General features: G+C 46.3%; 1 protein-coding gene across 1 annotated transcript; it reads left to right on the forward strand.

Annotated features, from left to right (window-relative positions):
- The first annotated feature begins 3,201 nt into the window (after positions 1-3,201).
- LOC113027934 (chromobox protein homolog 2-like) lies at positions 3,202-9,600 on the forward strand. The gene is made up of 5 exons (XM_026177780.1): positions 3,202-3,430; positions 3,508-3,551; positions 3,905-3,970; positions 5,495-5,564; positions 5,649-9,600. The coding sequence occupies exons 1-5, from the start codon at positions 3,365-3,367 to the stop codon at positions 7,002-7,004; spliced, it is 1,602 nt and encodes a 533-aa protein (XP_026033565.1). The 5' UTR covers positions 3,202-3,364; the 3' UTR covers positions 7,005-9,600.
- The last annotated feature ends 3,934 nt before the right edge of the window (positions 9,601-13,534 follow it).

Consider the following 13,534-nt stretch of genomic DNA (forward strand, 5'->3'; position numbering starts at 1 on the left):
ATATGGTATCACTCTTGGCTGGAAGCAGTGCTTAAACAATGGAAAAAACACAAACTTTGTCCTAAACCTCTCATGTTTAAGTGTTTTCCACTTTTTCTTTGGTCTTTTTAGCCTTTTTGGCCAGGGTGAAGGGAGTATCTGCCATCAAACAAGAAGACAGCCGCATGTAGCTATGATGATGTTTGCTAGTTCACCTTACATGCATTAATGTAATAACGTGGTTAGCCTACTCAACGTAAATTACACACGAACAACATTAAGCTACTCACGCAGAGAAGAACGGCTGCTGCTGCATCATCATTTCTGCTACACTGGCAGGGCTAGGGGCCAGGACTCTATTCTTCGGGTTTTTGGGGGATGTTGCTCCGGGTCCGATAACTGGCAACCCACCCAACGTGCACAGTGTGAGGTCTCGCAGCAAGCTATCAAATACGGCGCATTTCTCGGCTTTAAAAAAAAAAACGCTATGCGTCGCCAGGTGTTTCATCAGATTGGAGGTGTTACCTCCTTTGACAGTATCACAGTATCAGCTTAAAGCACTTGTTGCTGCTGAGTTTGCATATTTTGCTGTGAAGTACAGCCAGACTTTTGACCGCTTCGCCTTGGACATTTTTAATCTGTAGCTCTGCTCTAACTGAACGTACGTACCTGGCCCCGCCTACTATCCTGGGAAACGTAAAATGATTGGCTAGAAGTGTATCACAGCTCAGGAAAAAAAAGCACCGAAATAAAGCACCGAAATGTGCGCTGCTTTTCGGTCTGGTTACTACCGTTTATGTCAGAACCGGTGCCATCATGGCACCGGACACCGGTACCCATCCCTAATTTCTACTAATGGAATTATTTTGCTAACAGCAACAGGGATGAGTCAGTGAGTCAGTTGGGCTTGTGAATCATGATTCACGAGTCAGTAAAGTGATTCTCGAGTATTGAACGATTCGTTCACGAATCGAACATCACTAGTGCTGACTAGAAGAATCAACCGAGCGTGACCGAAGAGAAAACAGATGATGGTTCCAATGCCGGAGAGATTGTCGAACGGAAAAGCCATAGAAGTTCCGTAGTGTGAAGGTATTTCGGCTATTTCAAGTCTGACAAAAAACAGAGTAGCGCGCACTGTAAATTGTGCCGAAAGCAAGTCTGGAAATACAATAAACTGGTGCATGCTCAGGCTACGTCCACACGTACCTGGGTATTTTTGAAAATGGAGATTTTTCTATGCGTTTGTGCCTTTCGTCCACATGTAAACGGCGTTTTTGGTCACTGAAAACAAAGATTTTTAAAAACTCAGTTTTTGCATTTATGTGTGGACTAGAAAAACGGAGAAAACGCAGTGTCAAAGGTGTGCGCATTTTTTGGCGTCACACTGTGCGCCACGTTATTGTTTCGGTGAAATGAATTTCTACAATACTGTTACTGTTAATTCTACTCTCTGCAGTGTTTAAATGCTTACATATACACACAGTTACTGTCCCCAGCTTTGTTTACTTTTTCCCACCGAAGCTTCTAGACTTCTGATTGGCCAACATTTCTGCACGGTTAGGAATCTAGCGCCACCTGCTGCTTTGGCATGTTCATAGCAGCGTTTTCCTTCATTTCTGCCTTTATGTGTGGACGGGATTATTTTTTAAAACGAAAACGGAAAATCTCCGTTTTCAAAAATACCCGTGTACGTGTGGACGTAGCCTCAGTCTCTGACTGGAAGCGCTAATTCGTCATTCGGCTTTTGTCAGACTAAAGTAACTGTTAAAACTGTTTGAAAAGCTCAGCTATACAAGATAAGATAAGATAAGATAAGATAACCTTTATTAGTCCCACACGTGGGAAATTTGTTTTGTCACAGCAGGAAGTGGACAGTGCAAAAGTTATGAGGCAAAAATTAGAATACAATAAGAATAAATACAGTACACAACTGTACAGAATAGAATAAAATAATATACTATATACAGTAGAATAAAATAAATATACAATAAGATAAAAATAGAATACGAATACTATATACAACTGAGTAAAAATACAACGATGACAGAAAGGATTATTGCACTTAGTATTATTGCATATGTATGGATGTGTGTGCTTGATCAGTTAAAGTCTTTATTATGGAGTCTGACAGCAGTGGGGAGGAAAGACCTGCGAAATCTCTCCGTCCCACACCGTGGGTGCCGCAGTCTCCCACTGAAGGAGCTGCTCAGTGCTGTCACAGTCTGCTGCATGGGGTGGGAGACGTTGTCCAACAGGGATGACAGCTTAGCCGCCGTTCTCCTGTCACTCACCACCTCCACTGGGTCTAGAGGGCATCCTAGAACAGAGCTGGCCCTTCGGATCACCCTGTTCAATCTCTTCCTGTCCCCAGCAGAGATGCTGCCGCCCCAGCAGACCACGCCATAAAAGATAGCAGAAGCCACCACAGAGTCATAGAAGGTCTTCAGGAGTGGGCCCTCCACCCCAAACGACCTGAGTCTCCGCAGCAGGTACAGCCTGCTCTGCCCTTTCCTGTAGAGGGCGTCTGAGTTATGAGTCCAGTCCAGTCTATTGTTCAGATGAACACCAAGGTACCTGTAGCTGTCCACAGCCTCAATGTCCATACCTTGGATGTTCAGTGGTTGCAGTGGAGAATGCTTGTGCCTGCGGAAGTCTACCACCAGCTCCTTGGTTTTACTGGCGTTGATCTGGAGGTAGTTCTGCTGGCACCAGTCCACAAAGTCTTGAGTCAGTCCTCTGTACTCCTTGTCGTCCCCATCAGTGATGAGGCAACAAGGAGAGATTGAGAATTTCCTTTTAGTTCTCAGTTTATTTGATATTGACAAAAGTTAGTCAGTTTTGTCTGTTCTTCTGTAAAACAAACTAAGATTTATTTTTAGAATTAATATTTTGTTTCTAAGTGGAATTGACAATTTAGTCTGTTTCGTTTGTTCTATTTTGAAACTTAAACGCTTTAGCGGCTGCCTTTTGTGTAGTTTGCAATATTTGCCTTTATTTATCTGAAAAAGTCTCATGTTCCTTAAGTACATCTACCCTGTTGAACTTATTATGGGAAATAAATATTTAAATAAAAACAAGCTGCTGATTATTTCACATTTTACTTGTGAGCAACGGCACATTTAAATCTTACAAATATAGTTATTTGGCTTATATCGTGATAGATATCGTTATCGCCTGAAATGAAAAAAACATATAGTGATATGAAAAAATCTTATATCGCCCAGCTCTAGTATATTATAATTATAATGCTATCATTATTAGTAGTAGTAATCTGGAGGCCGATTCGATTCACCGGCTAGCCTGGCTCTGGTCGTTGACGCTGTGAGGGGAAGTACGGTGGCCGGCAAGAAGAAACGCGCTGGTAGTGCGGGGAGCTGCAGCCATGGAGGGGGTCACCGTCGGCCAGGTGTTTGACGCGGAGTGTATCCTCAGTAAGCGGCCCAGGAAGGTAAGCTCAGCGCCGGTGGCCCGGGTGTTGTGTGGTTCCGCTCGGCCCGGCCCGCTGTGACTGTTCTGTCTCCGCAGGGAAAGTTCGAGTACCTGGTGAAGTGGAGAGGATGGTCCTCCAAGTAAGTAGCTCGCTAGCTGCTAACGGCTAACGGTCATAACAAAGCCGGGCCGCGGCTCGGTTCGCGCCGCCACCGAGGCTCCTATCGCGGCACACGGGGGGAGAAGCACGGCCGGTACCGACCCATCGGCGCCCGGCGTCGATCCACGGCCTGCCGGCGGACACGTCCAGCTCCAGGGCCGCAGCAGCTGAGGCTCGGCCGGTCCTGCGCCACCGAGCAGCCTGATGTTGATTTGCTGACATGTTTTGTATTTGTGGATAACGCTGGCAGCTGTGCGTGGGCCTCCGTGATGGCTCCACACAGAAAACCCGCTCGTGTCCGTCCTGAATGTGAAATGTTTGTCGTGTTTTCAGGCACAACAGCTGGGAGCCCGAGGAGAACATTCTGGACCCCCGGCTGCTGGCAGCCTTTCACAAGAGGTCAGTTTGTCCCCAGACTGCAGGTAAACTCAGGTGTGCTCCACGTCCACCTGCGTGGAAGCTCACCTGAAGGGCCTGAGAGAGGAGCAGTCAGGGAGCTCCTCCCAGCCACTCATTAGTTAAACACCTTAATATTTGTAATGTTTTTAATCATAATTTAAATAAGCAGTTAAAAGGAACTTTGTTAAGAAAGGTTGTATAGTAACAAAATGTATTTAATATTATTTAATATTTATAAAAATGTAAACATGTCATATCAGAATTTATAAATTATATATTTCATTTTACTGATAGTTATAATTACTGAAATAAAAAGTCCTGCGATTATTAGTATCAAAAAGATTTAAAATAATATAAAAATGTGTTGTCTCTAATATACATATGAATTACATATTAAAATACATGTAATTATTCATTCATTATTAGTAAACGTTACTGTCACAGTAAGATAAATGTATAGATATATATTTTAAAAAGTTAATGATGGCGTCAATAAATAAATTATTAAAAGACTAAAAATATGTATATTACGTACTTTACATATTTATATAATGTAATTAATAGATTTAATTTATTATTAAAAATATAGAAATATGTTATTATATTCTGCAGCACGGTGGTTAGCACTGTTGCTGCACAGCAAGAAGGTCTCTGTGTGGAGTTTGCGTGTTCTCCCCGTGTTTGCGTGTTCTCCCCGTGTACTCTTGGCTTCCTCCCACAGTCCAAAGACACGCAGTTAGTGGGGACAGGTTAACTGATGAATCCAAATTGCCCATAGGTGTGAATGTGAGAGCGATTGGTTGTCTGTCCCTGTGTGTTGGCCCTGCGACAGACTGGCGACCTGTCATAGGGCGAGAGGCGGGGTCCAGGGTGGACCCCGCCTCTCGCCCTATGACAGCTGGGATAGGCTCCAGCGCCCCTGAAAAGGATAAGTGGAAGCGAATGGATGGATGGATGTTATTATATGTTATGTATTTTAAATGTGTTACATATTATATGTTAATAGATTATTATTCTAGTATTCAAACAGAAATCTATGTAAATAATATATAAAAGAATTAATATGTATTAAACACTAATAGTAATAACAAATATTCAAATTACTTTTAAAAGAATGATGTATATTGAATGTATTTAATAATAAAATTGCAATTTAATAATTATATTATGTGGACATGTAATAAATATATATTCGATATGTAATTTCATATTGATGGGTGAGCAGGCGCCCAGGTTCGAGTCCAACCTGTGGCCCCTCCCTCTCTCTGACCGCTCTCGTCTCTCGTCACTTTCATTTAAGGAAAAATATAAATATATGTACATGTAACTATTTAATTTCATATTTATGATTTTAATGAATGGAAACAAGCAGCAGAATCAAAGACAAACTGACAGATCTTTGTCACATGTGACGCGCGTCAGTTCACGAATCATTTCACGCTTGTTTTTATGAAAGAACGACGTGTTGAATATTTGGACTTGCTGTCTGCGTGTTTAAATAACGTTTGTTTCGATCTGTTCCAGAGAACAGGAGCGTGAGCTTCTGTTTCAGAAGAAGGGAAAGAGGCCGAGAGGCCGACCTCGAAAGATTCAGGTGAAACACGCCGACCCCGCCTCCTGATTCTGTCTCATGACCTCTGACCCCTCTTGCTCATCCCGTTCTGTTTCTGTTCTGCAGCCAGCGCCCACCGTCACGAAGGACGACCGCTCCTCATCCTCCTCTTCCTCTGGCCTGTCATCAACCGCCTCCTCGTCTTCCTCAGAGGATGAAGAGCACACAAAGAAGGTGAAGCCCGCCCCCCGCGTCCACCCCGTCCCTCAGAAGAGGCCTCAGATCCTGCTCGCCAAACCTGACACCCCCCGAAAGAAGAAGCGAGGGAGGAAGCCGCTGCACCCCGACCTGAGGGCTCTAAGGCAGGCAAAGAGCCGCCCTCCCCCGCCGCCTTCTCCACCCGGTCCACGCCACCACCAGCTGCCCAGAGACGAGCCGCGGGCCAGCGTGAAGAAGCCACTGCAGCCGGCCAGCTTCACCTACACCGGCCTGAGCCGGAGCGCCAGAGAGGAGGCCGGCTCCGCCTCCCAGACCTCTTCTGCCTCCTTCTCCCAGGCCTCCAAACCCGGTGGGCTCGGCTGCATTTGGACCAATCGTTCGCTCTCAACCTCCTCCCTGTCCTCCAGCTCCACCTCCCAAAACAAAGCCACGCCCACCGCACAGAATAAGAACTCTCTGTCAGAGCTGAAGCGCTCCGTCCCGGAGATCGGCAGAGGAGACGGCTTTAAGGTGACGCCTGTGAAGCAGGGCGGAGCCTCTGGGTCGCTGGGACTGCACAGCAGCTTTGGAGGAGGCGCAGTGGTGCAGCGCCCCCTGCTGGCTCAGAGGAGGCAGGATGGCAGCGGTGGTCAGAGCGGGGTGGCTCCACACAAGCATCTGAGCACGAGTTTGTCCAAACCGCCATCGTCAGCATCGCCGTCGCCCCGAGACAGAGCCAGCCAGGCGCTGAGCCTCCGCGCCCTTAACCTGCAGAGCGTCGGCAAACTGCCGCCCACGAGCGGCCTTCAAGGAAGCAACACTAGCGGGGTGGCGGTAGCTAGAGCGAACCCACGGAGTAGTGGCAGTGGGATGGTCATAAAAGGAGGAGCGAAAGATGCTCGCACTGGAGGCGGAGCTCCAGAGCAGGGCATGACGAAGGACAAACTGACGGGTGGTGGCGCTGCTCGAGGGAATAGTGGCGTGAGGCAGGACGGCCGTAAACACGTGCTCGGCTCTCAGAACAGGAACCTGAACGAGCTCAGCACCGGCGACTCCGACGAGACTAGCACCAGCGAGTCAGAGACGGAAGACCCTCTGTTTCCTAGCAACAGCAGACCCAGCCGCGGCAACAACGCCACCGACTCTGACACGGAGACGGACTGGAGGCCGGCGCGGAGCCTCCTGGAACACGTGTTCGTCACAGACGTCACAGCCAACTTCATCACGGTGACAGTGAAGGAGTCGCCAACCAGCGTGGGCTTCTTCAGCTCCCGGAACCACTGAGCCGGGCGTCTGCTCGCTTCCTAGAACAGCTCAGGGTTCCTACACCTCTCTGGAAATCCAACACGCAGTCATTCCCGGCGCCTCCAGGGCGACCCTTCGGTTCCAAGAAACAAAAACACGGTGGAGAGATCGGATCGAGCAGGAAGCTCCTGACAGTCGGCAGTAGGAACCCTGACGTTCAGACCCCGTTCACACCTGTGATCAGTCTGCCGACCTTTAACCTGCAAACAGGTCACCTTCACAGGGTCAGAGGTCAGGCGACTTTCATACCTTTTTAGACCTTCCTACCTTCCTGTTAGGACGGAAAATGCATTAAAAAAAGTCAATAAAACAAAATGTTCCCTTCCTCTGAGATGTAATACACTACGACTGCCAGGAGGGGGCGCTAATGTAGGGCTCAGATTAAGCTCATAAATATTGTGTCGTCGTCTGATTGACAAACACAGTTTTAAACTGAACTATGTGAAAATGTTACTTTTTTGTATCTAAAGTTGAGAATTTGTGCTTGTAACGATAATTACGATTATCTGTCTCATGACCTCTGACCCCTCTTGCTCATCCCGTTCTGTTTCTGTTCTGCAGCCAGCGCCCACCGTCACGAAATGGAAGGGTAAAATGTATTACCCTTCCAGGACCTGAAGCTCAGTCAAGCTCCACTCTGACAGCCAAACCATCTGTTCTCTGATTGGATTGTTAAATTTGTGATTCACGTGATATTGACCAATCAGCTGAAAGGAAGAAAATTGGGTCAAAATTTGTACTTGTAAGTTAAAAGTGACAGAGTGAGGGAGCAGAGAGGTTTACACTTCGGATCTGTAACCTTAACAAAAAAAATGTGTAACCTGTGTAAATATTTTTTTAGACACACACAAATTCTCATCTACAGATGCACAAACATAACGTTTCTTTAGATATTTTAGTTTACAAAGTTCTAAAACTACTACTCAGATTTACGAGCACAGTTTGACTCCACACTAATGAACCTAACAGCTGATTGCTGCCATCGTGGAGGGAAAAGTCTGTATGTTTGTTTGAACTGCAGGATCATCCTCGCAGTTTAAAGTTTCGTCTGTACTGAGCACGCTCAGGTCGAGCAAACAAACAGCTGCTCGTTGTCTGCATATAAACACTCCCGCCTCACCTCTGGTTTCTCTCTGTCTTAAACACAGAGCGCGTCAGGTGTTTGTCAGGAAGGTGTTCAGGTATGAAAGTAGGTCAGGCCGAGGTCCCACGCAGCTGAGACCAAACCAAAGTCAGGATGAGGCTTTGATGATGTCGTAAATGACACATTGATTTCATTGGCTGGAAGCCCCTCGAAGCTGGCGCAGGCTTCTGCACCCTCTGCTTCTGCTTAGAAAGGAAGTGACGTCCTTCTCGGCGCTTCCTGATCAGCGGGGATAACTCAAGCTTCCCCACAGACCAGCCAAAAAACCCTGGAAGACAGAATTATTGATCCGATTGTTTCTGAGCGACACGCCGCCCACATCCACAGCTGCTGTCACTGACTGTCACAGCCAGCGGCTCCGAGGCGTGAAGCCACGTGAAACCACGCCACTATGAGTTGGTTTGTTTCTCGTCCGAAAATCCTTTTTGTTCAGTCGCCCGATAAAAAGATGATGGAAACCGTCCGCTCGGTTTTTCTCACATTGCTGAAGCGTCTCGGGCCGCGTCACGGATGCGTTTTGGTGCTACGCCGCTTACAGCACAGTCCGACTACTCTGGCGTCCTTCAGGAGGCTTTGTGTGCTCGCCTCCTCAGGTCTGATGGGTGTCTAAACGGGGTCTGGACTCACAGGTGGACAGCGCCTCTCCGGTGCCTCAGGTTCCCCCCTCACAGCAGGACTGTTGGACCGCCGCTCGGCGGGATTAGCTCCAGGAGGACATTTGTGTTTGTTGGACGTACGTGGCTTCTTCCAGGGCAGCATGTTTAAAAAAAGAAGTTTCCTCCAGCCGTCGTCTTTCAGTTCTCTTTGGACCAAAGCTGTTACGAATGTGTGTCGTTCTCAGTGTGGTATCGACAGTGTTTCGTGCACTACGTGCAGTATAAGCTCATGAGACATCCCATAATCACTTCTATATATGTACATATATATATTTAGCAGTTTTGTACCATTTGAAACCATCGCCGTGTCTTTTGGAGGTGAAATATGTGTTAATTTATATTTGTAAATATGTCTTTCATGTGATATGTAATGATCTATGGGTGCTCATTTTGGCTTTTAGCGTCACGCACCTGTAGCCTGAAATAAACCGGAAGCACCTGAAACTTCACGGCTCGCTCGGTGTGTCTGTGCGCTGCCGTGTTTCACCACCAGGTGGCAGCGCTGCACAGAGAGCAAAGTGGATGCAGGTGCTCGCTGACGGTTGATGACCAGGAAAAGTTTTAAATGAATGCAGTTAACAGGAAGTTTGCAGGTCATACGTAGGTCATATGATGTCACACCAGTGACATCATCAGGTCACATGAACGGAGCGTCCAACTGAGACAAAGTACTGTTGATAAATCAGCTCCTGTAATAATGTGATAAACGCAGAATTGATTTTTCTTGTGTTAAAAATGACATTAATTAACCTGTAAATAAAATTACATATTAATAGACTGTTTTAAAAATATGTTTAAAATAAAAAGCAAATATTTTAAACATTTAAAATGAATAAGTTATAATTGAAATGTTTTTCAAAACAATATTAAAAAGATCAAAATAAAACCATGAATAAATATTAGAATTTAAAAAAACGCCTTAATTGTGATTTAATAATAATTAACAGGGAATGTGATGAATAATTAAAGTCAATTACAAAGTAAAATACTGAAATTAAAAAAGTTAAAAATGATTTTTGTAAAATTGTATTTTAATAAGCAAACCAAGAGATTTCAGAAACTATAAATAATGAAATCAAATCTGTTGTCAGGTTGATGCCACAGCAGCCATAAATAAACGGTTTCTTCTTTATGTTTAACGGTGACTCTTTAAGGAGAAACGAGAGTGAAGCACATGATCGTCGTGGTTATCGTTCCATTAACATACAAACTGGACTGATAACTTCTCAGTTCTCACAGACGTGTCGGCTCAGACTGTAAAAATAGGAATTCAGTTTATTATTTCTAATAAGTAACATACGTTTTAGTGTTTCGCAGATTCTTGAAATAGTTGTTTTGATTTTATGACAATAAAAATGGTAAAATTTTAAATATAGACATAAATATAATACAGGTAGCAGGACCTCGTCAATGTTTCTTCATTTTTTCTGTTTTTTGTACTGAATTTGATAAAAAGGTGTTTTACAGGCGCAGCGCCTCCAACTGGAATCAGCTGAAAAGTCATAAACACGTCTTTAAAAAACCCGAGATGATATTTCTGAGATGAATTTTAAACGGTTTAAGCCAGGGGTCCCCAATCCCAGTCCACGAGGTCCCTGCAGGTTTTAGATGTGTCCTTGATCCATCACAGCTGATTTAAATGGATAAATGACCTCCTCAACATGTCCTGAAGTTCTCCAGAGACCTGATGATGAACTCATCATGTGATTCAGGTGTGTTGACCCAGGGTGAGATCTAAAACCTGCAGGACACCGGCCCTCGTGGACTGAGATTGGGGACCCCTGGCTTAAGGCCTCAGAGTTAATCATGAGGGGGCGTGGTCAGATAGGCCACACCCTAATCGTGAAACTGACATTGGGGTAAAATGATGCACAGAGACAGATTTTATATCGGGCTGTGGACGAGTTCATTTTAACTGTGGGTCTGACTCAGTGTGGAGCCTCCAGTGGACGTCAGGGGAACTGCAGCTTTGTTTCCGTCACTTTGAGCTTCCAGGTTTTCATGAAAAACTCCGAGCTTCTGTTTGGGATTCACGCAGAAACAAAACACGACAGCGAGAGACGTCAGATTAATGCAGGCGTCACACACTGATGTGTGTGTGTGTGTGTGTGTGTGTGTGTGTGTGTGTGTGTGTGTGTGTGTGTGTGATTTATGGTCAGAGCCGAGCAGAGAGGTGGAATTTTCCCAAAATATGTTTGAGTAAACTGCTGGGAGACAGCAGCCCTCACAGCTCGCTGGTGTGCATGAACAGTTTGAACAGTGTGGGGCAGTGTAACACCCCCCCCCCGAGCTGCACGCTACAGCAATGGAGGACGCCGCTTCTCTCCGACTCCTGGTAATGCAGCTGTTGTCCTGAGGACTCAGAATGAGACACACCTTCACTCACAGGTGGAGAAGTTATGGTTAGTTCACTGATGGAGGAGCGCAGGAAGCTACACACCACTGCCCCCTTGTGGCTGCTCCTGACGCTACAGTCGCATCCAAATAACTGAAAATGAAAAATATGAAGTTATCATTAAATTTGTACCTGAGCGCGTTATTTATTCTAAACGTTGGACACATTCTGTTTAGTCAGAAATCAAATAAATAAATCAAAGTAATATTACATGAATAACATTAAGGGTTATGAGAAATGTTAGAAGTAAAAATATGCTAAAAAAAAAAATTGTTGAATAAAAACCTGAAAAAGACTCTTCAGCAGCTCTGTGTCTGCAGACGGAGGCGTCTCCCTGCTGCCACAAATACAGCCAGACTGCCATCAGCCTGCTGCTGTGAGACATCCAGCAGCTGACCTTCAGCGATCATCTGCATCACCCCGCCACGACCCGAGGATCTGACCTCTGACCGGAAGACCCTGACTGTGTTTACTCTGCTGACACCCCCCCCCCCCCCCCCACACACACACACATATACTCAATGACGCATGCTGCCTTGTACAGTATGACCTGTACATGTCCAGAAACCTTGGAAACTCCTCACGCTGCTCCACCCTTTTCTCTGAGTGGGAGGTGCTCATTCTCATTCCTAATGCTTCGCACTCAGCTGCAAACTACCCCAAGCTGGAGGTCGCCATCTGATGAAGCCAAGACAACCACATCTGAGACCAGAGAGTCCAACACGCTCCACCCTTGGCTACACCCAGATTCTTTGAGAAAGGAACCACCAGGAGCGAGTCGGGCTTTGCTGAAAACCCAGCAGAGGCTAAACACTCGTGATCAGCTTGTGTCCTGCTGTGCTCGGGGCTGTGATTGGAGGATCGGTGCTTCGTGCAGTCTTTAAACCAGGGGTCCCCAATCTCAGTCCACGAGGGCCGGTGTCCCTGCAGGTTTTAGATGTGTCCTTGATCCATCACAGCTGATTTAAATGGATGATTGACCTCCTCAACATGTCTTGGGGTTCTCCAGAAGCCTGATGATGAACTAAGCATGTGATTCAGGTGTGTTGACCCAGGGTGAGATCTAAAACCTGCAGGACACCGGCCCTCGTGGACTGAGATTGGGGACCCCTGCTGTAGAGGAACTACAAACATATTCTTGACTACACTCGATGTAGAATAAAGTGCTGCAGGAAGCGTCTGCCTGCTGGGAAAAAGGAAAACAATTCAGGAAATTCCAGAAATGGAGGAAAAAATGTGTCGACTCTAAAACAGAGAGAGACTCTGCACGTTTGTGACATTTTATATAGAAATGAAAGTATATTTCTACAGCGTGAGTGTCTGTGTGCTGCTCATCGTCTGTCTCTGGTTACTAATGTTGTGCTTACAGATTTTACACACTGACACGTTTGTTGCACCACAGGCAGTCCAGCACGGCACGCGGACTGCGGTGTACGCGTCGGCTCCTGGCAGTCTCCTCTGAACATGGGGTTTATGACGTGTGGGCGGGGACGCCGGCGGCGGCCGGGCCAGCCGGGTGGGTGGCCACAGATGCCGACTGTCTCCTCGCACTGCAGTGAAACCCTTGAAACACGTGGGTGTGACATCCGACATCTCCCACTCATCCCACCTGCAGTCTGTTTTCCAGGCGCTCCGTCTCTGCTGCACAGACTCAGCGTGACTCCGAGTGAACTCATCATTTATGTAACTGTGCCACAAAACACGGCCTGAAATCATGAAAACGCGTCAGACATGGCAGATTTATTTCACTTCGTTTCATTGAGCTCATGTTAGGAGGACGATGGGCTGCAGACGTGTTCCTGTTGGAGGGTTTTCACGTTCAACTGATCATTTGAAACTTTGCGTTTTTGTGCCACTTTCGGACAGAAATGTTTCACGAACATTATTTTACTTAATATGTGATTCAGATCTTCACAGTGGTTTAGCTGTGGTCCGTAGAGCTCCTCACATGGTCCAAGACGAAGCACCACGTCTCAAAGCTACCGCGGTAAAGTGAGCCGTCATTTGTGAGCCGCGGTCAAGCCAGCCGCCTCCTATCCGCCGCATAAATTTCCTTGCGCTTTTACACCAGTCTTTAGGGTAGCGCCTTTTCGCTTTATTGTCAAAGGAGTTTGGAAAGAAAAGCGTCTGGACTTCTTTAAGTTGCTTGAAGACGTTTCACCTCTCATCCGAGAAGCTTCTTCAGTTCTAAGGTCAAATGGTGGAGAGTCCCAGATATAAACCTAGTGGGAGTTTCCCCCCCACAGAGGGACAAAAGGACCCCCTGATGATCCTCTAATCGCCTGAGCCAAGGTGGGAAACTGGGTGTGGGTCC

This window comes from Astatotilapia calliptera, chromosome 8 (assembly GCF_900246225.1).
Source record: "Astatotilapia calliptera chromosome 8, fAstCal1.2, whole genome shotgun sequence".
Classification (NCBI taxonomy): domain Eukaryota; kingdom Metazoa; phylum Chordata; class Actinopteri; order Cichliformes; family Cichlidae; genus Astatotilapia; species Astatotilapia calliptera.

Excerpts from the sequence above, each read along its gene's own strand:
- LOC113027934 (XM_026177780.1), top strand. The coding sequence starts at position 3,365 with ATGGAGGGGGTCACCGTCGGCCAGGTGTTTGACGCGGAGTGTATCCTC. Across the intron at positions 3,552-3,904 it reads TGGAGAGGATGGTCCTCCAA|GCACAACAGCTGGGAGCCCG; the intron begins GTAAGTAGCTCG and ends TCGTGTTTTCAG. Across the intron at positions 5,565-5,648 it reads GCCGACCTCGAAAGATTCAG|CCAGCGCCCACCGTCACGAA; the intron begins GTGAAACACGCC and ends TCTGTTCTGCAG.